Genomic DNA, 26,284 nt, shown 5'->3' with positions numbered 1-26,284 from the left:
GATAAGAAAATTGATGACTTCTAGGGAACAAATTGGTTAATATTTCTTCTATAATCTTGTCAGTCACCTTCAATAAGGTAAATTTTACAGAAGACAGATGTGGAGGTGACCTATCTGAAATTACTTAAATTTAAAATAATAGGATGAGAGCTTGTCTGTTTCAGGCCATTTTAACTATTATTTTTTACCGATTCTTCCATTAACTCATTAAGACCAATTGATGGGTAAAACTGTAAGAAAGATAGATTTTCTTCAATATGGTCAGCAGGTTACATTTTGAAAAAAAGAATATGAATGTTGAGGGGGGAAATTGATGTAAAATGTGTCATTTTGTACGTAGGTTCCATGCCACAGGCATAGAGTCTGGAAAGGTTGCTTGGTGGGTAAATAGCTGCCATTAAAGAATGAATGTAGAAGCTTGGATCTCTGTCACCAGCCACAGAGCAGGGAAGGCAGAGGGCCAGATCCCCAGACCTTGTTGGCCTGGTCTGGATGAACTGGTAAGGTTCAGATTGAGCAAGAGACTCTGTCTCAAAAAGTAAGATATAGATCAGTAGATGAAGATACCCAGAGGTGATCTCTGCCTTTCACACAGGCACACATGAGTTCACACATGCATATCTCTCTCTCTCTCTCTCTCTCTCTCTCTCTCTCTCTCTCTCTCTCTCTCTCTTTCTCTTTCTCTCTTTCACACACACACATGAAAATAAATGAATACAATCATTCTTGAAATTTTTCATTAATGAATTAATATGTCAGTGAACTGAGTATTGTTTCATCTCTAACCACTTCATGATTAGGCTTAAGTGATACAAGACAACTTTATATCAAGACAACTTTAGTAACCTTATATCACTAAAGTTCTGCAACAAAAGGAAACCTGGCAATGTGGTTGTCTTCAACAAAGAACACGCAGCAGTCACATCTGAGGAAATATTTCCTTCTGTAGAGATTTGACATCTCTGTGGACCCCCTTTTTAGAGCACAGATTCCAGGGCAGATTTTGCTTCATCTTTCTGAGGTATTGTCTTTGGTGACTGGAGCCTTTGAGTCCATGCATGACCTTATACCAGAGTATGAATTTAGTTTTCATGTTCTGTTTCAAATCTACTCTGCTTAAAAGGGTTTGTCTGTCCTGAAAAATTATCAGTCACTATCCTTTCATCTCCCTCTCCTCCCTCTCCCTCTCCCTCTCCCCCTCCCTCTCCCTCTCCCCCTCCCCTCCCTCTCCCCCTCTCCTTCACTCCCCTCACTTTGTCAAATTGTTTTCAGAAATAATTTAGATAGAAGCTCTCATACTGTGCTTGAAAACTCTTTTATTCTTGCACTTTCCCTATATTTACCTTTCTGCTGTATGCTTCATAATTTCCTCAGATCTTCTAGGACAATTGTCTCTCTGGCTTAATCAAATTTACTGCTAAAGCTACCTCCTGAGATCTCCTATTGTTTAATTGTGCTTTTATTCTTAGAAGTCCCCATGGGTCCCCCTCCCTGCTTCTTTGACCTTTCCTTCCTTTCACCTGTCTGGTGAGGCTTTTGCTCTAGAGTGCTGCTGGGTTTTTACCATCCTGTCAGTTTCTTGTATTTCTATTTCCTCTTTGGTCTCTAATGACTTTGAAACATCTATAATTGGCTTGTTGGTGGACTTTAATACATTTGATTTTTAGAAACTATGTCTGTTGTGGGTTTGGCTCCTAGTTAGAGTAGGTGTTGCTCCAGAGTTTAATGAATTTGGACTATCAACTCTTTCAACATGGCTTTGTTTGGAAGAATACTGTGAGGTCCATGGTAAAAGTGTGCCTTCAGATTTAGTTCATTTTTGTCAGACATTGTTCTGGGGCCCTTCATAGTTCCAAGCTGTTCCAAGACCCCACAGGTGCTTTAATGGAATCCAAAAGCTACTTAAGGGAAGACACTAAATAGAAATCTGGTTTGACTCCCCCACCCATTCATGCTGAGGCAGACTTGTCCTGTCTCATTTATCTGTGTGCTTTAGTAGATATGCTTAGAACCTTCTGACGTTTAAACAAGGGTCTTTGGTACAACCTTTCCTGTTACTAGGATACATAGCTATGCCATCCATCTTAACATGAGGTTTAACTGTCAGCATCTCTATACTAGCTTCCCTCAAGCCTTAGCTGACCACACTCAGCATTACTCCATGGAATGGCCACTCCTGTGTCACAGACCTCCTTTTTGAAGGAGATGAGAGGGGGGCCCTGGGTATTTTCTTCAACATTCTAAAAAATTAAGCTACTTATTTAAAAGAAACTTTTCATATCCAGTATTTCCAGATGACCTTTAATATAATGCCTTTAACATAAGCATACTGATATCTCCTAGAGACAAAATAACATACTCACCCTCCTTTGATTTTAAAAATGGCTGCCTTCATGTCATAAGGAGACCCCACAAAGCTGTCTGACAGCCACTTTGGGAACCGTCTGCTTACCCTAGGGGTTTCCTGGTAGCCACATTTCTATTATTTTGCCCACAAGGGGCCTGATTGTGAATGGCTACATGTCTCAAACCAGATCAATCAATCACTTGCTTATAAAATATGGAACTTAATGTACTAAAACCACTTGGTCCTCTACCTTTGGATCTTTCTGTTTGGTTTGGTCTCAGATGTCTATATGTAGCTTATTTGTATAATTATCATTTTTGCTGTAATATCAAGAATAATATTTGCTATTTCTTCGGGCAGTTTAAGGGGTTTGGTTTGTACATACAATTGTGAATACAAGTCTGAATGGATGCTGTAACACCAGCATCTCCACGCACAATCAGACAGTCACTACATAACAACAACAGAAACACCTGTTTTGCTTTTTATGTTTACTTTCAAAGCAACTTCAATATCTAATTGCAGGAACTCTGTAAGGGACAAGAGATTATTTTTGAATGTTCCACATTTATAACTGTATATAAAAAAAATTATCTGAATATGAAGGAACTCAGAATTCAAGCCTGTGCTTTTTTTTGACTAGAATATGCATGTGTGTGTGTGTGTGTGTGTGTGTGTGTGTGTGTGTGTGTGTGTGCATGAACTGGAGAAGCATCAGCATCAGGTTCACAGAAAGGGCAAACATACAAGAGCTGGCTAGAGAAAACCAAAGGGTCTGGTGCCTACACCTACACACAATCCTCTTTGGGTTCAGCGTTCCTGCCTTGGCTCCATTTTAATATCATCTTGTAACACACTCTTACATCAGCAGTGACAAGCAGAAAGTGGGTGTTTGTTTATTTAATATTTATGGGTGTTATATATGCCGAATTTCTGCCAGGAAGAAGCTACGTGGTCAGAGCGTAGCTGTGGCTCTGTCTTCCCATACCTCACTTGAATGAAGTGGTGTCCTGGTTATTATTCTTAAATGTGAAAAGCCTTGATTTCCTACAGTTGTGTTGTTCCCATCCACATTTTGGTTTGCCTATAGTCGTAACCAATGTTATCTAGAAGGTTTGCTCACTTAAAAAAAAAATTTAAAAACTGATTGGTCTGGAAAGATGACTAGTGCATGTCATTCAAGCAGGAAGACTAAGATTTGAGTTCCCGGAATCCACGTAAAGCCAAGCACAAATATATCTGTAGCCTCAGTGCTCCTATGGTGACAGGAGGCTCCCTGGGATGTCATGGGCCAGCTAACCTAGTATTCCCAGTAGAAAAACAACATAGGGACCCTGACTCAAACAAAGTGGAAATTGAGGACTGACACTTGAAGTTTTGCACACCCATATTCACACACAACACACACACACACACACACACACACACACACACACGCAAACTAAAAAAAATGGAAAGTGCATTTTGAACTTTAAAATATTTATGCTATACAATTAATGTCACTTCATCTACCCATCCACTACTGGTGTGGTGTGGTGTGTGTGTGTGTGTGTGTGTGTGTGTGTGTGTGTGTGTGAAGCACAGTTTCCATATAGCCCAAGTTAACTGACTATGTAATTCAGACTAGCCTTGAATTCGTGATCATCTTGCCTCAACTCCCCAACTGCTGGTATTACATGCATATCCCACCGAGTCTCAATTAACACATATTTTTATTTCTGATTTTCTGATGAATGAAAATTTTCCAAAGAAGTGTTTCACTCTGGGGCACTGGAGATGAGGAGCCCTGCTCTACAATGAGATGCAGCCCTGTGACATCCCATACTAGAGTGGGATAAGGCTTCAAAGCACAAAATATTAAGCAATCTAAGGGTAGTTTGTCAGTCAATAAAAGAGTATACCATGCCATTATATGTAATGTCAAAATATAGAGGCAGGGGGAACAGTCACCTGTGAGCATCCACCAGGAAGTCAAGTAGAGAAAAAGACAGTGGCCAGCAGCAGAAAAGGCAGAGTCTAGAAAGATAGTGAGCCTGACAGATAAATGCACCACCTATTTAGCAAGACTTAGAATTTATTTTTCTACATAATAATAGTATTATCACCTCAATTCACATCACCGTTGTCATAAGATAATCAACTAGAAAAGCAACTAGAGGTCCCCAGAATTTGACAGGGGAATTCATTCTAGTCCTTGGGTTGCACAAATGAAAGATATAGAGGCTTTTCAAACTCGACACTGTACAGAAGCTTCATTTCCTGTGGAGGTTTCATTTGTTCGTGGTCCTCAGGTAGGAACCTAAAATACAAACAGAGCACACATAATTACATAGATACATAGCATTATCCATCTCTGCTTAGAAAAAGCACAGAGTTTGGTCCTCTGGGGGCACACCTAGCTACCCAGAGAGCCCCGCTATCACCCCATCCCAGAACTCCCTTGCCCAGCCACTTCTCTATTCATTAAAAGTGCCTTCATAAAGAAATTGGAGAGTTATTATACTAATGATTTAAAAGTATACATGAAAGGTCTGGGGTGGGGAAGCAAACACACCCAAGAGGAATAGATGGCAGGAAACAATCAAACTCAGGGATAAAAATCAATAAATTAGAAACAAAGAGAACAATGCAAAGAATCAATAAAACCAAGAGCTTGTTCTTTGAGGATATCAACAAGATAGACAAACCCTTCGCCAACCAAACTAAAAGACAGAGAGACAGTATCCAAATAAAATCAGAAATGAAAAAGGAGACATAACAACAGAAAACAAAAATATTCAAAGAATCATTAGGTGTTACTTCAAAAGCCTGTATTCCACAAAATTGGGGAATCTAACCAAAATGGATAATTTTCTAGACAGAAACCACATACCAAAGTTAAATCAAGGTCAGGTAAACTATTTAAACAGCTCTATAGCCCCCAAGAAAATAGAAGCAGTCATTAAAAGTCTGCCAACTAAAAATGTCTAGGGCCAGATGGTTTCAGCACAGAATTCCACCAGACTTTCAAGAAAGAGACAGCACCAATACTTCTCAAATTATTACACAAAATATAAACAGAAGGAACACTGCCAAACTCATTACAACACCAATACTTCTCAAATTATTCCACAAAATATAAACAAACAGAAGGAACACTGCCAAACTCATTCTATGAGGTCACAGTCACTGTGATACCTAAATCACACAAAGACTCAATAAAGAAAGTAAATTTCAGACCAATTTCTTTTATGAACATCAATGCAAAATTATTCAATAAAATAGTCACAAACCAAATCCAGTAATACATCAAAACCATCATCTACCATGACCAAGTAGGCTTCATCCCAGGGATGCAAGGATGGTTCAATATATGAAAAATCCATCACTGTAATCTACCATATAAATAAAGTGAAAGAAAAGAATCACATGTTCAACCTATTATATGTTGAAAAAGCCTTTGAGAAAATCCAACACTCCCTTCATGTTAAAAGTCTTACAGAGACCAGGGATACAAGGTGCATATTTAGACATAATAAAAGCAATGTACAGCAAGCCAATAGTCAACATCAAATTAGATTGAGAGAAACTTAAAACAATTCCACTAAAATCAGGGAAAGGACAAGACTGCCAGTCTCTCCTTATCTATTTAATATAGTACTTAAAGTTCTAGCTAGATCATTAAGACAACTAAAGGAGATCAAGGAGATATAAATTGGAAAAAAGGAAGCCAAAGTATTGCTATGCTATGATATATATGATATGAGAGTATACATAAGTGACTCCAAAATTTTACCAGAGAATCCCTTCAGCTGATAAACACCTTTGGCAAAGTGGATGGATAAAAATTAACTAAAAATGAATCAGTATCTCTCCTTTATACAAATTATAAATGTACTGAGAAAGAAATTAGAGAAACAACATTGTTTACAATATCCACAAATAATATAAAATATTTTGGTGTACCAAGTGAAAGACCTGTATAACAAGAACTTAAGTTGCTGAAGAAAAAAATTGAAGATATCAAAAGATGGAAAGACCTCCCATGTTCATGGATCAATAAGATTAACATAGTAAAAATGGCCATCTTACCAAAAGATTACAAATCTACAGTTCAATGTAATTCTTATGAAAATTTAACACAATTCTTCACAGATCTTTAAAAAAAAATTCTCAAATTCATATGGAAAACAAAAAACCCAGGATAGCTGAAACAATTCTGAATGTAAAAGAACTTCTGGAGGTATCACCATCCCTGGTCTCAAGCTGTACTACAGAACAATAGTAATAAAACAAAACTGCATGGTTTTATATAGGAATAGACAGAATGATCAAATGGAATCAAATCAGGAAAGACCCTGAAATAAATCTGCACACTTATGGACACTTGATTTTTAGACAAAGAAGCCAAATCCATATAATGGAAAAATGAAAGCATCTACCTGGATCTCTCTATGTAGAAGAATGAAAATAGACCCATATCATTACCTTGCGTGAAAAGTAGATCAAAGACCTCAACATAAAACTGGATACACTAAATCTAATAGAACAGAAAGTGAAAAATAGCCTTGAACTCATTGATACAGTAGACAACTTCCTGAACAGAACTACAATGACTCAGAATCTAAAATCAACAATTGATAAATGGGACCTCATGAAACTGAAACACTTCTGTAAGGCAGAGGACACTGTCAATAGGACAAATTGACTGTCTACAGATTGGGAAAGGATCTTCACCAAACCTTCATCTGACAGAGGGTTAATATCCAAACTTTACAAAGAAATTAGACACCCAGAATCCAAATACCCCAATCAAAAAGTGGGGTTCAGAGCTAAGCAGAGAATTCTCAACAGAGGAATCGTGAATGGTCAAGAAGCTCTTAAAGCAATGTTCAACATCCGTAGTCATCAGGAAAATGCAAATCAAAATGACCCTGAGGTTCCATCTTGCACCTGTCATAATGGCTAAGATAAAAAAAACTAAGTGGTAGTACACGCTGGCGAAGATGTGGATCAAGGGGAACATCCTCCGTTGCTGGTCAGAGTACAAACTTGTACAACTCCTCCAAAAATCAATTTGGCAATTTCTCAGAAAATTGGGAATAGTTCTACCTCAAGACCCAGTTATACCACTCCTCGGCATATACCCAAAAGATGCTCCAACATACCACAAGGACACTTGCTCACCTATGTTCATAGCACCTTTATTCATAATAGGTAGGAACTAGAAAGAACCTAGGTGTCCTTTAACTGATGAATGGATAAAGAAAATGTGGTATATCTACACAATGGAGTACTATTCAGCTATTAAAAACAAAGACATGAACTTTGCAGGCAAATGGATGGAACCTGAGATCATCATCATCCTGAGTGAGATAACCCAGAACCAGAAAGACACGTATGGTGTGTACTCACTTGTAAGTGGATATTAGCCATAAAGTGGAAGACAACTGTGCTACAACCCACAGACCCACCCAGCCCCCCAAAAAACTGGATAACAAGGAGGGCCCAAGGGAGGATCCCCGAGTCTCACTCAGAAGGGGAAACTAAATAGCAATTAGAGGTGGATGGAGAGAGGGAACTGAATAGCAGAGAAGGTGAAAACAGGAATGTGATGACAATCAGGTGTGGGAGGGGGCAGGAGAGGGCTGAGGGTGAGAATGGAAACTGGTGGGGGAGCACATCTCTGGTAACTACCTGGAGGCCTAGGATGGTAGGTAGTTTATGGGAGTGACCCTAGCTGAGATTCCCACCAGAAAGGGATACAGATACGGAAGTGGCCACCTTCTGTAGCCAGGTGGGACATCCAAAGGACAAAAGGGGACAACAATTCACCCCAAAACCTTCAACCCAAAATTTATCTTGCCTACAAGATATGCAGGGATAAAGATAGAGCAGAGTCCGAGGGAACAGCCAACCAATGGCTGCCCCCAACTTGAGACCTATCCTATGTGAGAGAGCCAAATGACATTATTAATGATACTCTGCTATGCCTGCAGACAGTAACCTAGCATAACTGTCTCCTGAGAAGCTTCATTCAGCAGCAGATGGAGACAGATGCAGAGATCCATATCCAAATATCATGCAGAGCCCAGGAAGTCTTGTGGAAGAGTGGGGGAGAGAAGAGAACAAATGGGGGAGGGGGGTCAAGGACACCACAAGACCTACAGAGTCAATTAACCAGGGACTATGGGGCCACACAGAGCCTGTGCCACCAACCAAAGAGCATGTAGAAGCTGGATCTAGACCTCCTACACATTTGCAGTCTTCCAGTGAGGCCCCTAACAAGTGGAGCAGGGGCTGTCTCAGTCTCTGTTCCTTGATATTAGATCCCCTACCCCCTATTTGAACTGCCTGGTTGGGCCTCAGTGGAAAAGGATGTCCTAGTCCTGCTGGGATATAATACCCAAGGTTGTTGTGGTACCCAAGGTAGGTTTCCCTTCTCTTAGGAGAAGGGGAGGGAACATTGGGGAAGGGATTTGTAAGGGTGGGACTGGGAAGAGAAGAGGGAGGAGTTGTGATCTATAGGTAAAGTGAATTAAAAAGGAGAACACATACTTTTTTAAAATCTAAGATAGATAGATAGATAGATAATAGATAGATAAATAGATGGATAGATAGATAGATAGTAGATAGATAGATGATGGATGGATGGATAGATAGATTGATAGATGATAGATAGATAGATAGATAGATAGATAGATAGATGATAGATAGATAGATAGTAGATAGATAGATGATAGATGGATGGATGAATAGATAGATAGATAGATAGATAGATAGATAGATAGATAGATAGATAGATAGTAGATAGATAGATGATAGATGGATGGATGGATAGATAGATTGATAGATGATAGCTAGATAGATAGATAGATAGATAGATAGTAGATAGATGATAGATGGATGGATTAATAGATAGATAGATAGATAGATAGATAGATAGATAGATAGATAGATAGATAGAGATAGATAAACATAGACCCAATTAACTACTTTATATGTATATCTATGTTTCCCTGATAGATCAAATTAGGTCCAAATGAAAGCACACAAATATATGATGCTAAGTGAATTTTCCAGAATGACACCATAAGTGATAATTGATAAATCTAGAAACCAAAACCACACCTCCATGACTGAATCTGGTCTCCCCCAAGCAGGCTAATGTGGTTAGCAAGATGACCATGCTGGCTAGTTTTTGTCAACTTGATTAGAACTAGAGTCACCTAGGCAGAGAGAACCTCAGTTGAGGATTTGCTTGCAACAGATTGGTCTATGGCCATGTTTGTGGGGATGTTTTCTTGATAAATAATTGATGTGGGACGACCCGGTTTACTGGGAGCTGGGTCACATCTAAGCAGATGGTCCTCACTTATATAAGAAACCAGGTTGTGTAAGCTATGCAGAGCAAGCCAATAACAGCTTTCCTCCATGGCCTCTGCTTCAGCTCCTGCCTCAGGGTTCCTGCCCTGACCTCTCTTAATGATGAACCGTAACTGTAAGCCAAAACCTCCTTTCCGGCCCCAGGTTGCCTTGGTCAGTATTTGATCACAGCAACAGAAACCAAACCAGAACAGGCCCTTGGGTCATTCATAAGCCCTAATGTTTTGATCAGGAAACAAAGCAGAACTAGTTTCCTCCAAGTGGCTGCCTCTCCCCATTTAAACCACTGTAGCTCAAAAATCCAAATTCTTGGAAGTGAATTCAAATATATCCCTGCTGCCTGCTTTGTATTCATTATTCCTTTCTCAGGTCACTGTTTTGAACATTGTATTTGGAGTTTCATTTAAATAAATGGTTATATTTTTCCTCCCACATTTTTTCCCCTTAAAATTTCTCTCGACCAATGGGTCAATAGTCAACCTAGTTGGTTGGCATGAGATACATGCTAAACAATTTTATATCTCCTTTACACTCAATCAGAATATTTATAACTAAGGTTAAGTAGCTGTCACCTTCAATAAAAAAAATAGTGACTCTCAAGCTCAAGAGTGCCATGGAGTTACTTGGAGATGCTTTAATAGACACTGTGGGATCTAGTCCCATTATTTCTGAACCAGTAGAGCTGAAGGGAAACCAGAGATGCTGGTCTGGGGATGCTGTTGAGGTCTATAGATTACACAATTCTAATCTCATTGTGGATTTCTTGTCATCTATGGAATATCTGTATAAATATAAATATATATATATATATATATATATATATATATATGCCTTTAAAATAAAACAGAGAAAATGTAACTATGAAGATTCTTGGTCTTCATTTTACCTGCCAGTAATGATGCGGACAAGAGTCTTTACCCATTCAGCATCAGGATTTAAACAAATTAAATCCCCATTTTTCAGCGTTGCTCTGTAAAAATAAAGTATTTTGGTCAAATAGCAACCGCATTTATTTAATAATAGGTCAAGTGTGCTCACTGTAATATCTGCAACATAAATGCATGCACTTCAAATGAACACACAGATTTTTTCAAACTATATTAATCATATTGGTACAGTGGAACTTTCAACACATAACAGTGTGCCTAACTAATTTAAAATGGCAGTTTGTTTACTTTTATAAATCTAAAACTCATGATTTATTGAAATGATGTGGCTTCACTGTGGAAAACTCTATGCCATTTCTTCAGAGATGCCGTTTGGTTGTGCATCTATTCATGTGCATGTGTGTCAAAAGTGTGGGTTGCTGGCCTCAAACTCACACTGACGGGCTCTGCTTCACAGAACTGCAAAACTCTACAATAGATCAGACTCATTTTGTCATTTGTTATATAAGGCTGGATCATCTTACCACACTCTAAGCCAAATTGTATGCTCCAGGCAGGGTTAAAAAAATAACATAAACTAAAACTTTCCAATCATGAAAAATAATATAATCAAACTCTTAGCAATTGACTAACAAAAGAAACGTCAGCCACAAAGTATTATATGTAATGGTAGAAATTTGAAAAATTTGCTTTAAACACAGAAACAAGGCAAGGGAGCCTTCCCTCAAGACAGCCATCATAACAAGGCTAGGAATTTAATTATAAGTCATAAAGTTCCCAAGGGAGGAAACAAGACTGCTTTTAGTCCCAGACAGCATGAGCATCCATGTGAAGAGATGATGCCAACAAATGCAAAGCAAATGGATGCTGAGTCTAAGCACTGGTACCCAGGGTGTGAGATTTATTAACATGTATTATAATAGCATCAAATTATGTAAAGTGTCTCCTTGAGTAATTGAGAAATACTGAAGGACATTAAGCAAGCCCTTATCAAGTGTGGTAGTGCACACCTGTAATCCCAGCAACCAGAATGGTGAGTTTGAGGCCATTATCCCTCTCATGGTCACTTAAAATGAGCACACAAAGTCACAGAAAGAGCTTCTGTCTCAACATATAAAATAAAAGAATGTAAATGTTATCAGTGAATAAGGAGCAAATCCATATTCTTGAAATAAAAAATGGCTGTTATAAAGCTGTCAACTTCCAGGATATAACTCCAAAAAATTACATTTGTAAGTACACTTATCATATAGCAAAATTGAAAAATGCTTCTAAGATTTACATGAAAGACCAGAAATCCTAGGAGAAACAAGTCATATCTGAAGAAAAAAATGAAGTTGTGTATTCCTGTTATGCATAAGGCTGAAAATTAAGTCTTTAGAGGAATAAAATTGAAGACGTAAAAATAGTAAACTCAACAAGAAATTCTCATATGAATAAGCACAAATAAAGAATGTGTGTTGTAACAAAAACTGAGATAGGACACGAACTCTTATTTATTCAATACACTATTGAATAAATGAATTCTATTCTTGTTTATGATCATGATGAAATACTATTGTTTCAACTTAATACATGAGCTAAACACAGCAAACTAAATGGATTGCAAAATATGATGTTAAGTAACAGAAGCATATTACAAAGAGATACATGTATCCCAGTACAATTTTACTAACTTCAAGTTTAAAAGCAGACAAAATAAACAGTAATTATTTTTAGTATTACATCTGGATGGCAAAGAAAAGGACAAAAAAGAGCAAGAAACAACAAAATTCAAACTGTTGCCATTTCTTGCAGAGATATATAATTTTGGAAGCATATAATTTGTGTGGCTGTCGTAATATACCTGGGGTAGAGTGACTCAAATAATAGGAATGTGCTTTCTTCGAATTCTGAAGACTCTCTTCAAGGTATTGACTAGCAAGCTTACTTTTTCCCAATGTCTCTCTATTTGGCTTACACATGACCAACTTCTTCATACTTTCCCCATGGTCCAAGTGTGAATACTGTCTTACATCAGGGGCTGGAGATGACTCAGTGGTTTAGAGCCCTGGATGCTCTTCCAGAGGACAGGGTTTGATTCCCAGAATCCACGTGGCAGCTCACAATTGTCTGTAACTTGAATTCCAAGACATCTAATGCTCAAATCTGGCTTCTATAGGCATTGCACATGTGTGAGGCACACACACTCATACAGACAAATCCCAGGGGGTGGGAAGGTGAGTACAGGACAAGTCGGCTAACAAAAACCAGTCACATCTGAAGGCTTCTGCTGTTCTAGTTCCTTTCTAACTTAAATTTTGCCCTGAGTAGCTAATACATGGGCACTTACCAATACCCCATAGCTGCACTTCCATGTACTCATGGAATAACTTCCATGTACTCATACGTTTATATTTGTGGCAGGCAGAAGCCCACCCAGTTCCTCAACATTTCACGAAGAGGCATTGTGTTATCTGCTATATTCAGTTACAAAAGGGATTGTGAAGATACAACTAAAGTTATAAAACAACAAAATAAACAAAAAAATGTATGTTTAAATGCATGTCATGTAGTATCCAGAGCAGTCTTCTCTGGTTGAAATCAGAAAAGAGAGTCTGGCTGGGAGGGGAGACCAGTGCAGTGTGAGGCTAATTTTCCATTGACTATATCCAGAGAGCCAAGTAGAACAAGAATAGACTCCTGGAGTTTGAAAACAGCACAGACCAACAGCTTAGATCAGGAGTTTTCATCCTGGGAGTCGGGGGGTGTTAAATGACCTTTCACAGGGGGTCTCTTAAGACCATTGGGAAACATACATTTACATTATGATTAAGTAGTGATTTCCTAGTAGTGATTTAGGTAGGTAGATAGGTAGATAGGTAGGTAGGTGGGTGGATGAGTGGGTGGGTGGGTAAATAGATAGATAGATACTACATACCTACATACATACATGGATGAATACATAAAAACACACATACATACATACACATATACATGGATGAATACATACATACATACATACATACATACATACATACATACATAGAACAAAAGTTATAACTAAAGAGTTAAGGGATTTCATATAATCTGTAAGGTCTGCAATCATAGGTTAATGCCCCAGAAAAATTACCCTAGAGTCATTGGGCTATATTGTATGTGTCAGTACACCCAGTGTATAATGCATAGATTCCGTTTTTTTCTCATAAAATACAAGCAAACTTTACTGCAATAGCTTCATTGAAACATTCAATATAGCCAATATACAAAAGGAAACAAGTTTTCATTTGCAGGGACTTTGAGGAAGGGATTGTCCTATTGTCTGTAAGTTCTGGGGCATGGAAAGTCACTGATAAATGTGTACTGATATTATTTTGTCAACAAATTGACTCAAAAGTTAAAAAATACTGAAATTATAATTGGTAATATTGTTTTTGTAAATTTAGTGCATCTAACATTACAGCAACAGTGTACTTAGGAATGTATTAATCAAATCTAACATATTTTTAAAACTATACCAGGCATCTATCATGGTATAATATAATCTTTCATGAAAAAAAAATATGTGTGTGTGTGTGTGTGTATGTGTGTGTGTGTGTGTATCATTCATTGATGTAAGTATACATATACACACATACATACTACATACATACATACATACAAACATACATACATACATACATACATACATGCATACATACATACACTGATGGTTCCCCTTTTTTTACATTCTTGCCTGTGGCTGTGTATTTTTGTTTATTTAGTATTCACTGACTTCAGTTAACTTTTCTCAGCAGAGTTTATGAAGTCATCTATCTGTCTTCTCTGCTTAAGAGTTACCTTTGGTTTGTGGTTTGGTTTGGTTTGGTTTGGTTTGGTTTGGTTTGGTTTGGTTTGGTTTGGTTTTTTTCTGGAAAGAGTTCATGCCACTTTTAGAAATGAGAACACAAACACTGGGTAATAGTTTTCCCATTCTGTGTGGGAATAACACTGTCGAGAGCCACAGTCTTCTGTCTCCTCATGTAACACAGTGCTTCTTACTCAACCTTCCTAATGCTGCAGCTCCTCAATACATGTGGTGGTGACCCCAACCATGAAATTATTTTCATGGATACTTTACAACTGTAATTTTGCTACTGTTATGAATCATAATGTTAACATCTGTATTTCCTGATGGTTTTAGGCCACCCCTGTGAAAGGATTATTCAACCACAGGTTGAGAATCACTGAAGAACATTCTGAAAGGAGATGCCAGCCAGAAAACTTTCATGCAAGAGCCTCCACCCTCCTGCATGTCTTTATTCTTACATCACTTCCATTCTGTTGCAGTAAATATTCCAGAATATCACTTGGATAGTTTTAATGAATTGGAGAGGAATTGGCTCAGACTTCGTCTTGATACACTGACATCGTAACTCTTGAGTGTCACAGGGATGGGCTGTAGGGGAGAGAGTAGAGAGTATCTCTGCACAAATAAGTTGCTAGTGTTTAAGTCTTCACTTTGACACAGGAGCCAATGCAGTAGGCATGCAAGACAAACACACAAGGCTGACTGTGTGATCTTATGGCAAGGAAACACTCTTTAAGCTCCTACTGTGTTTGAGAAAACTGCAAATAAACTAGGTGACTAGCACCTTGCTTAAAGGTAAGATGCAGTCAGTAATTAATGGTAAAACACTTAAGCCTTCATGATTATGTGTAAATTTTATAAATTGAAAAGTGACAATTTCTATCAGTTTAATACCCTAAGTCTGTTGGTAATAATTCTGCTATGATTAACTCTAAAAACAAAAGCATAGATTCTTATCGTCAGCTGGTTCTAACAAGTCAAATGGAGGCTTTCACTTAACTCACTAAGACTTTTCTGTGAACTTCAACCATCTAAATGTTTACATGCTTAGGCTTTAATTTAACCATTTCTATAGCTTGATTAATGCCCCCAAACCAACTCAGTATATTTGAAATGTCTTCTGTTTTTTCCCAGTACCTAGATAGAAAAGAAAAATTCCCCGTTAGCTTACCGAAGATGTCTAGGTTAAGAATAGCCAACAGAAGCATGGGCCAGTGTGAAGCAGCCATGTCTGTGGCGTGACTCTGGTCTGGATGGTAAAATGGGCACGGCCACAGTGCTTCTTTATATGCGCCCAGCAGCCCTGGGGATTTAATTTCTGTTCTTCACTCTCCCCACTGAAGAAGGAAAAGTGTCACGCTTGCCACTTCACCAGCCCATAAGGAGGCTGGCTTAGTTTTCAAGCTTTGTTTAACTGATAAGCTGAGAGTAGGTTGAGATGGTGTATAGGGATACAAATCTCTCATTTCTTGGAGCTGAAACTGTGTAAATATAAGGAGTCATTGTCGTTGACATCGATGAATGGGACAGCAAGAATAATTTTTACAAAACCTACTTTGCGCAAAGAAGGGAATTAACATCCTTTCCCACAGCACATATTTGCTTTTGGCCCTTGTACATGTTTGTATGGCCCTGCTTGAAACTGCAATAGAATTCACTGCAGTGAAATCATATTATAGCATCAACTACAAAGGAAACAGCGTCCAGACTGAAATAACCTAGTAAGTTTTATCCTATCAAGAATAGAAGACTACAGCCATTCAGGGGTTAGTGTGTATAAGTTTCCTTGGGCTTCTAGATTAACTAAGTAGCGAAAGACTATGAAATTCACTCCCTTTGCTCTTCAGCAGATAACTGACCTTAATTATTAAAATTAAACTACTCCTTGCTTGAGCATATAAAACAATAACATGAGCTACCGCAGCCAGAGGCTCGGTGGTCTAAATGGCAGCAATGTTTTGACTTTTAGTGACTTCAAATCCAAGATCAAGGTGTGGACAGGGTTGGTCCTTTTCTGGTATTACAAGGGAAGGAAATGCTCCAGGTATTTTTAACTTAGTATATTCATGGTTGCCTTCTTATCCTATCTTGAAAAACAATAGTGTTTTCTCTATATGAATGCCTATAACCAAATGTTCCCTTATTATATGACACTAATAATATTCGATTAGGGCCCATCCTATTAACTTAGTTTAACTCAATTGTTTTAAATGAAAAAAAGCTTATGCAATATATTTTGATCATGTTTTACTGTTTCCCTAGTTCCTCACATATCTTCCCCGTCTCTTTACTAAACCAAAACTAACTTTACGTCCCTTTTTCTCCCTTCCTTAAAACACACACAGACACACATACATACATACACACACATGCACACACACACACCAGAAATCAAAATAAATATGCAAAAGATTAATAAAACAAAAAAGTTCCCTAACAAAGTGGAGATATAAGTCTACAAAAAATACCACTGAGTTTGTTCTGTGTTGGCTCTTGCACATGGAACCTACCCTAAAGTATGGTTAATGTCCGTACTCAGACTCCATTGGAGAAAACTGATGTATTTTTCTGTTACCAGAGTGTTATCAATTGCAAATAGCTTCTTGGCTAGGTATAGGAGCTCCTGTCCACTCTATCCTGTCAGTGCTGGGACCCCCATCTGGCTTGAATCTCTGGAGGCCCTATGTGTGCTTCCATAGTCTCTGTGGGCTTATAGGTGCATCAGTTCTGTTGTGTCTGGAAGACACTGTTTGCTTGGAGTCAATCATCAGCCCTGGATTTTACAATCTTTATGCCTCCTCTTCCACATATATCCCTGAGCCTTGAGGGAAAGGCTTTCATGAAAACATCTTATTTAGGATGAAGTGCTCCAAAGTTTCTAACTCTCTGCACATTGTCCAGTTGTGGGTCTCTGTTTAGTTCCCACCTTCTGCAAGAAGAAGCTTCTCTGATGAGGGTTGAGCAAGGCACTATATGAGCACAGCAATGTGTCATTGGAAGTTATTTTAAAGCTATGTTTCTTTAGCATAATAGTAGATTTTCTCCTAGGCTTGTGATTTGTTTAGTCTCAGGTTCTTGCTCATTTTAGTAACGCCATGTATGGCATGTATGGGTTCCATGTCATGGAATAGACCTAAACCCAATCAGAAACTGGTTAGTTACTCCCCTAACACTCTTCCATTAGTGTGCCCTGTAGGTAGGTCACTGTTACAGGTGACAGGATTTGTAGCTGAAGGATATTAATGATTACCTTTTTTCCCTAGTAGAGTGCAGAGCATCTTCCAGTGCCATGAATGCTGGTCAACAGGAGCAAAGCTTCTAGTTAGGTACCAGCTCAACCGCTCTGTGTCCAGTTACCCATGTTAGTGTTGTCTTCTGCAATAGACAATACCATCTGGTTGTGAAGTGTAACCAACAGCCTTGGCAATAGCCTGTGATGTTTGGGGATTTCCATCGGGCCCATTGGACCAATTACTTAACAAGATGTAACCCAGTCCTGGCACTGGAGGTTTTACTTGAGGGCATAAGATGTCTAGTTGGGATGTTGTCTTCCCCCAATGCCCTAATTCCTTTCCCAAAGGAATCAATTTAGATTCCTTTAATATGTGTATACATTTTAGGAAGTATCTACAGTAGTAAGTTTCTATATATGGTTTTTCGAATGGTCTTTAGTGTTAGTTGTCTTTCTCTCATATTCCCTCCTCTAGCTTTCTCTTGCATTCCCTTCCCTATTTAATCCCTCTCCTGTGATGTCCCCTTTGTCTCTCCACTACATTATACAGCATCACATCAGTTACCAATTTAAAGACCAAATCTCCAAATAAGCTCGCATTCTGAAGTACTGGAGCTTAGTACCTCTCCAGATGAATTTTAAAGGAGCACAGTTTAATCTAGCATAGAATTTAGCTACAGAGTCTACAAACACAAAGAGGGCTGACATAGTCCAAAGATGAACTTAGAGTAAATAATAAAAAAGCTTCTTGCTCATTCTCATTGAACATTCATTCTGTATCAGGACCTATTGTAGACACTATTTATTGAAAGAGAATTTAAAGTGAGTTTTGTTCTTGAGAGACAGACCAAAAATAAAAAATTTAAACCCAAAGGGAATCTGTGTTTACTATAATAATTCAGATCTTAAGTATCTCTCAGAGGCCCATGTGTTAAAGGGTTCATCCCTTGCTTGTGTTATGAGCAAGTGAAAATTTAAGAAGAGAGGTCAAATGGAGGAGTTTTAAATTATGAAAAACAAATGTATCTAGCTACCAAAATACTAAATTTTTATTTCATTTATTTCACTTCTCCAAGCTGCCTGATCTCTTTTTCAAATGACAACTGAAAACAACGGAAGTGATTTTAACTGTCGCACACTTTCATAGGCAAACACTGAATAGAATTTAAATGGAAAATAAGTATCAGTAAGGTACTGACCTATTGGAGAAATTCAAGCTGGGTATGGCTTGGTAAATCTGCTTTTCTCTGTTTTCTTTTGGGGGGGTGGGGGGAGAACTAAGGATCCAGGTCCAGGTTTCAGCTTTAAAGGCAGTCAAAAATAAAAGAAGAGAGAGAGAGAGAGAGAGAGAGAGAGAGAGAGAGAGAGAGAGAGAGAGAGAGAGGAAGAAGAGGAGGAAAAGGAGGAAGACGAAGAAGAGGGGGAAGATGAGGAGGAGGGGAGGGGAGGGGGAGGGGAGGGGGGAGGGGGGAGGGGAGGGGAGGGGAGGGGAGGGGAGGGGAGGGGAGGAGAGGAGAGGAGAGGAGAGGAGAGGAGAGGAGAGGAGAGGAGAGGAGAGGAGAGGAGAGGAGAGGAGAGGAGAGGAGAGGAGAGGAGAGGAGAGGAGAAGAGGGGGGCCTCAAAGATTAACAACATCTGGCTTCTTAGGCAACTTACGAGTTTGACGGAAATGACAGCATCTTTGATTTCGTGGTTTAAATTGGTTTCATAATTTCTTCAGAAAAAGAATACAAACTCTCCAAGCAGCTCAAGTGGCCTATAGCCCAGCTGAAACCGGCCATGGAGTGCTTGCTGCGCTACCCTGACCATGCTGACTACATGTGTACTTCTGGTCAGAGTTCATAGATTTCCCGATTCACCTCACATTCTCTACCCCACCCCCACCCCCAATTCTAAGGCAGTCTACTCATTAATAAAATACGTAAGTCTTCGTCTTCAGGTCTAGTTTCTGGGAATCCCAAGTGTGCAAGTTCAGTTTCCTCTGAAAGTAGAATCCAACAGGAAGATGTATCACAGGAAGAAGCAGAGAGAGAAAGCAGAACTCGAAGGAGAGGAGAGAAAAGCAGTAAAACAGAACAATGGTGAGGTAGCCCTGTGGACAACAAAACCCCTTCTTGTTCTAGGACAACTTGTGAAATACTCCTCATAGTTGTTTCTTCGTTTATGTCATTTAACATTAAAGTTAAACAACCTAATGTCCTTCAGCAAAACATACACACTAGAAGGCTAGAAAGAACGCACGCCTCATCTGCGTTCTGCTCCTGCGGGTTGAAGGAAGCTTTTGAGGGCCTTACATCACAGAGTTTTCTCTCTGCGAATTCATCAAGCCATTTGCCATGTCTGCTTTTCCTTCAGATGACAACGCCTCAGAAGACAGGCAAGAGAAGAGTGGCCTTAAATTGAACTCTTCGTGATCGAGGGCACATAGAGCAGCACATCAATGTCTGTGACTAGACTGGCTCTTTTTCTTTCTCTGTGTGGGTAGAGAAGAAAACCATTTGTTTCTCTGGGTTGCCACATTGTGCTGTTGTGAGCTTTCACCTCTGCCATCCCTGGTGGCTCTTTGGTTACTCTCTTTGGTAGTCTCAAGAGGGTTCCTCTGGAGCACTCCCAAGGACAGGCTAGTGTCAGCTCCCCATCTCCTCCTAAGGACAGAGTAGTATCAGCCCCCAACCCCTCCCTCTCTCTGAAACCTGACTCAAGAGCCCCACCCATGTCGCCATTCGTGTTTCCGGTAGCCACTGTCAGGAAACTGTTCTGTTGCATCATTTTCATTTCCTGCTACCTTCAGCCAATGACCACCACCTCAAGTCACGTGTCCCATTTCTTACTCAAGAAAGATGCCCAAGATTGTGATAAGATTGGCATTGACTCCATAAATCTGATTCTTTGAAACCTAGTTTTAACCAGTCTCTTGTTCTTCCTGTGTCCTGTGTTTGCTACCACTGACAAGGACATAGCAGCCTGGAGGACAAGATCTAGTGTTGGAGGGTCTTGGTTATAAATTATGGCTTCACCGAACCATTCGGTTCCCTCTTCTACATGTTTTCCTGTATCCAGTCACTTGGAGTCCGGGAGGAAATGCTAGCGTTGTGGAGCTTCTAGTCGGTTTATAAATTTTTCTTCCTCCCAGAATCATTTGTAACCAGTAATCTTGGAGATGAAGAGATTAGTACAACTTTCAACTCTTAGGTGTGAGCGTGTGGAGGTAGCCCGCAGAGCTTGTTTCTTGCTTCTCACAGCCTTATTTATTCGGATACTGGGAACAAGTTGAAAGATCTCAAATACTCAGGTTTCTCATCCTTTCTCCTTGCCTGTACCCAAATCCAGGATTTCCCAGTGAGTCCTAAATCCCTAAATAGAAAACAAGCACACCCTTATTAGGTACACACACACACACACACACACACACACACACCTCTCATTTCTAGATTTGGAGTTTAAATGACTGCATTTTTTTTTTCACACAAATTTGTCCTTAGGAACTATAGTGTAGCTCCCATCTGGAGCATCTTCGTACCCAGGCTGTTCAAAGGCTTTCTTTCAAGGTCTATAAAATGCCACAATGAATGGTGAGGCCAATATAGTCAAACCCAGTGTGTATACCAGTGTTTTACATATTGATATAAAGGATTAGAACATCGAGAGAGGTAGTATTTTCATATATAATAAGGTAGAAGGTTGTACCCAGATATCAGACCCTTTTGTAAGTGACGTATTCAGCCACTCACTTTTTTCTACTTCGGGTGACACAAGTTGAGTTTCAAAGAAAAAAAAAGCCAAGTTGTCAAATTTGTTAAATTACCAGTGGTTGTTAAAAAACATTACTTAGCAAAAGCAGTGGAATTAGGCTCTCTAGTTGTCTACAAGAATGTGCATATTTAAAGGAACAAACTTGAGTGGCAAGGGAACTTGTTTTTCATATATATATGTGTGTGTGTATATACACTGTGTGTGTGTGTGTGTGTGTGTGTGTGTGTGTGTGATTAGCCTGCATGTATGTCTGTGTACTATGTGAGTACCTGTTGCCCTTGGTGGCCAGAAGAGGGCATCAGATGCCCTGGAACTAGGTGGAGAGGAGAGGTGGGGATTCTCCTGAGTCTGCACTGGGAAAAGTACATTCTTAGCTGGGAAGCAAGAGCCACCACCACATGAACAAAGTGATGACAGAGAGTGTGATTTGTTTTTTTAGCCAGCTAAATGCCTAGAGGAGGAGGAAGAAAACTTTGGAAACACTGAGGTAAATCACCGTAACGGATTAACCATAAGTAACAGCCCTCCAAGGAAATAGAACAAGCATTATTTTTAAATATTTTATTTTCAAATTATTTGTAAAAATACCAATAAATATTTAAACTTCTCCATTATAAGATAGAGGCATTAAATAGTCATTGTGCCTTATTTTAAAATAATCACTTAAAATATTTAAGGAATATATAGTACATTACAATTCTTAAAGCTTCAACACAAAGTTGATCGTTCATGTAACCCTGCAAGACCATTTCAATAAATAACAACTGATAATCTTGTCTTGTTAGAAAACTAGATGCACACATACATTCTTCATAAACTGAAATGACCTTGTTTGTCTGATTCTTGACTACCACACCTACTACCAAAATGGTCAGCCTGGGAAAACTGCCTCAGAAATAGCAATAGAATTCCCTGAGAGAATCTGAAAACCTTTAACTTTTAAATTAAGAATAAGGATTAGTGAAACTTAGACTTGATATTAAATAAACATTAAATAAGATGCCATCTTGCAAGTAGATTCAATTATACCCTTAAGGGTTTTTTTTTTTACATGTAAAATATCAACATAGAATTTGGGGAAAATAAATAGGTATGAACTCTCTGGAGTTGTTCAGAACAAGCAGGTGAAGACACATCCAGATGGCCTTGGGTTGGATCATTGTTCTCTGCTTTAGAAGGCAGGTCCTCCATCACAGCAAGGGGCTTCCTTCTTTCCGGGCTCAGCTGGACTTGCCACTGTCAGGAGAAAATAAGATGTCTTTATTACATGCACAGCATTCTTCTTCATTCTCCTGAGTTTTCTGAGGACAGCCTGGCCTAAGTGACCTCGGCCTGTGATGACTGTGCCACAGAGCAAACACCTCAGGCCTGCAGATGCTCTCCTACGGGATGGAGATGGAGTGGGGACCTGGGGTCTCCAACAACTAAAGCTGTTGAAGCCGCTGGTTTGTCACACCAGGTCTCACTTAACATATGAAGCACTACTATAAAGACATAGATAATAGATTTTGGTGGACAGATATGTGTGTGTGCCTACCAAATTATATATAAACGAATATATGGTTTATATATGGTTTTATATCTGATATATATATATATGCACATACACACATATATTCAAATATGCATACACATATACATATTCTGAGCCACTGCAAAATCTCTTGCTCTTCCTCATTAAATATTAAAAATTAAAACTCTGTTTCCAAACACCACTGACCTGCTTTTTAAAACTAACTGGGATTGGGAGGCCAAGCAGATGAGAATGTTTTTAAAAGTAGTGCTATCTCCCTCTTATACAATGGAAATAAACTCCAGGTAGGGATAAAAGATCTTGGAAAAATTCTTTCAGGCACTACAGTAGGCTAATTATAATTGTAAAAATAATAATCACTATTTTGTGACTTTCCCTGACATGATTTTCGAGAGATAGAAGCCAGTACTCTAATGAGGGTCACAACGTGCAAGCAAAGCACCACTCACCTCTTCAGTATCTTCTGGATGATTTTCTGAAGCCTGGGGCCTTGGGGATTGAGGCAAACTTCTTGACCATCCTTGAGAGTGGCTCTGTAGAGAGATATGAGGATCATTATGCGGCAGAGGTTCTGCTGGGTGAGCATGGGGCAGCAGGAGGGTCTGGGGTCCATTCTGGTCGTGGCAGAGGATACCCAGGGAAACACTCACATGACTTCTGTCTGGGTGCAGTGGGGTCCCGGGGGCATCACCCTCAAGCTCTGGATGTTCTCAAAATCAACCCCTTGTAGGGTCTTCAGGCATTGACAGCGCAGCTCACTGGCCACAACAGCCCCTGTAGGAGAAAACACTGGGTCAGAGGGGCTGGGGATGGCTGTGCCCACCTGAGGCTTCCCCAGGAACATCAGCCTCAGATCCCACCTGGAGCCTGGTAGTTGATGGCCAGCAGCAGCAGCAGGACCAGTGCAGCACCGAGAAGCCGGCAGGTGGGAGGGGCCATGGCGCTAGGTTGGAGTGTGACTGGAGTCTGGAGCGAGGGAGCCGGTGCAAAGTGCTGTGGCACGGTCTGGAGCTCCAAGGCCCTGTGGGCCCCTTTTATACATGTTGTCTGGAAGAGCCGGAGCCCCAGGCTGGGGAAATTCCCGCAGCTACAGGTCCCTGTGTCAGAAGAAAGATAGTGCCCCACCCCTGGGCTCGTGGGATGAGTGTGCTGGGGACACACACGTGCTACTGGCTCTCCCTCCTTCGCTGCTTGCCCACTGTGGGACCCTGAGATGAGTCCTGCCTCAACTGCCCCCTCCCCCGCTCCTGATCTGTCCCCCTCAGGGAAACCGAGTGTGCTTGCGCTGGAGTGACCCCTTGTGTGTCACTGCAGGGACTCCAAAGCACCAGAGCAAGAGGAAGGGAAGAGCTGAGCCATGGCTGAAGGTAGAAATCCGCCACTGGGTGGCGAGAGGCCAATAGAGAAAAATTAATTAAGTGACAGTTCGGGGTGAAGGATTTGCAGTTCAGAAAGAGCTGGAAGAACTGAAGTTTCCCAGTCCTCCTGTGTATACATCCTTTCTGCCTCTGGCCTTAATTGTTCGTTTGTTTTGTTTTGTTTTCCGGTGAGGTTTCAAAGCTAGAATCTTTGTTAGACACCTAATGATTTGTTTGATTTCGACATTTTCAGAGAGAGAGAGAGAGAGAGAGAGAGAGAGAGAGAGAGAGAGAGAGAGAGAGAGAGAGATCCTGCCTCTATGTCAAACTTCCTTCCGTGAAAGAAAAATAAAATCTAACAGAAAGGTGCGTCCTCTGTCCTCTGGGTTTTCTTTCACACCGATTTCTTTCTATTATTCATTGACCTAAGCTATCAGTAACTGCCTTTATGATGGAGAGGCATACCCTAGAGCTGAACCTTCATATCGAGGCCATAATCTCGGCATCTGAAATTCCTGAGTGTGACTGCTGCTCAGAGGCGAACACCACCAAACAAGATTCTTGGTCAAGAGTGGGGTTGTGTGCTGGAGAGTGCGTGTGACACCGGGGCTAACTAAGAAGGTGTGCACTGTTAACGCTAGCATGTGTACCTAGTACCTCTCTTTTCCTTCCCTACACATCCCCAGCGTTCCAGCTCTTCACAGGAAGCACGCCCAAACAGCACCAAGCTACTAATGGAGGTGGAAACATGACATTTTCAAGCTACGGTAGGTGTGGCCGACTTTAAAAAAAAATTAAAGGATTGATTGGTTGGCTAGCTGGCTGATTGATTGATGATTGATTGGATGATTGAGGCAGGATCTATTTGTATCCAAACCTGGCTTGAAACTTACTATGCAGTCTAGGATGACCTTGAACTTGTGGTAGAATTTCTGGACCACCCATTCAAGCTCTGGTATTACAGGCAAGCAACACCCTATTTAACAATGTTGAAATATTCTAAATTAAAACAGTTAATCAAAGGTTTACTTAAAAAGTAAAATAAATTCTGTTTAGGGATTTCTAAAAGAAATGGTCATATATAATCTACTGGAAGGTGCACTTGGATGTATTTGTGTGTGTGTGTGTGTGTGTATGTTTCTGTGTGTCTCTGTATGTAATGTTTGTGTATGTGTCTGTGTGTGTATGCATGTCTCTGTATGTGATGTGTGTGTGTCTCTGTGTGTGTTTCTCTGTGAGTTTGTGTGTGTTTGTATGGTGTGTTTGTGTGTGTATCTGTGTGCCTGTTTCTCAGTGTGTGTGTGTTTGTGTCTCTGTATGTGGTGTATTTGTGTGTGTGTGGCGTTTGTGTGTATGTCTATGTATAGGTCTGTGTTTGTCTTCGTGTGTTTATGTGTGTTTGTATGGTATATCTGTGTGTATCTGTGTGCTGTGTGTCTATGTGTGTGTCTGTGTGTGTTTGTGTCTCTGTATGTGGTGTGTTTGTGTGTGTCTCTTATGTGGTGTGTTTGTGTGTACATCTATGTGTATGTGTGTTTCTGGATGTGGTATGTTTGTGTGTGTCTCATGGCTGGTGTGTTTGTGTGTATGTCTGTGTGTGTCTTGTATGTGTTTGTCTATTGTGTCTGTTTGTGTGTGTGATGAGAGCTATATATATCATTGAATTATTTTGTCATCACACTTTCAGTTTGTCTATAAAAATGAAAATTTGACTAAACAGTTGTCTTATTTATTTGGAAGAATGTACAAAGTAATTCATTTGGTGGGGGGGGGGGGGTCAGACAGGGTTTCTCTGTGTAGCCCTAACTGTCCTGGAACTCACTCTGTAGAGCAGGCAAGCCTCAAACTTAGAGATCCACCTTCCTCTGCCTCTCAAAAGCCAGATTAAAGGTATGCATTACCACTGCCTGGCTCAAAATCAATAATCTTTTTATTAATCAATTTAGTTCCTTGGTGATATCAGACATATATAAATACAT

The 26,284-nt window shown here is 39.8% G+C and overlaps 2 protein-coding genes across 2 annotated transcripts; both read right to left on the bottom strand.

Moving 5' to 3' along the window:
• Positions 1-4,071: 4,071 nt before the first annotated feature.
• LOC117712448 (C-X-C motif chemokine 15-like) lies at positions 4,072-15,747 on the bottom strand. The gene is made up of 4 exons (XM_034508238.2): positions 15,600-15,747; positions 14,887-15,016; positions 10,599-10,682; positions 4,072-4,646 (listed from the first exon to the last, which is right to left on the bottom strand). The coding sequence occupies exons 1-4, from the start codon at positions 15,655-15,657 to the stop codon at positions 4,535-4,537; spliced, it is 384 nt and encodes a 127-aa protein (XP_034364129.1). The 5' UTR covers positions 15,658-15,747; the 3' UTR covers positions 4,072-4,534.
• A 6,294-nt stretch (positions 15,748-22,041) lies between these two features.
• LOC117713027 (C-X-C motif chemokine 3) lies at positions 22,042-24,032 on the bottom strand. The gene is made up of 4 exons (XM_034509319.2): positions 23,808-24,032; positions 23,598-23,721; positions 23,397-23,480; positions 22,042-22,649 (listed from the first exon to the last, which is right to left on the bottom strand). The coding sequence occupies exons 1-4, from the start codon at positions 23,884-23,886 to the stop codon at positions 22,634-22,636; spliced, it is 303 nt and encodes a 100-aa protein (XP_034365210.1). The 5' UTR covers positions 23,887-24,032; the 3' UTR covers positions 22,042-22,633.
• Between the last annotated feature and the right edge of the window lie 2,252 nt (positions 24,033-26,284).

Source organism: Arvicanthis niloticus, chromosome 7 (assembly GCF_011762505.2).
Source record: "Arvicanthis niloticus isolate mArvNil1 chromosome 7, mArvNil1.pat.X, whole genome shotgun sequence".
Taxonomy (NCBI): domain Eukaryota; kingdom Metazoa; phylum Chordata; class Mammalia; order Rodentia; family Muridae; genus Arvicanthis; species Arvicanthis niloticus.
This window is presented reverse-complemented; position numbering and strand designations above follow the sequence as displayed.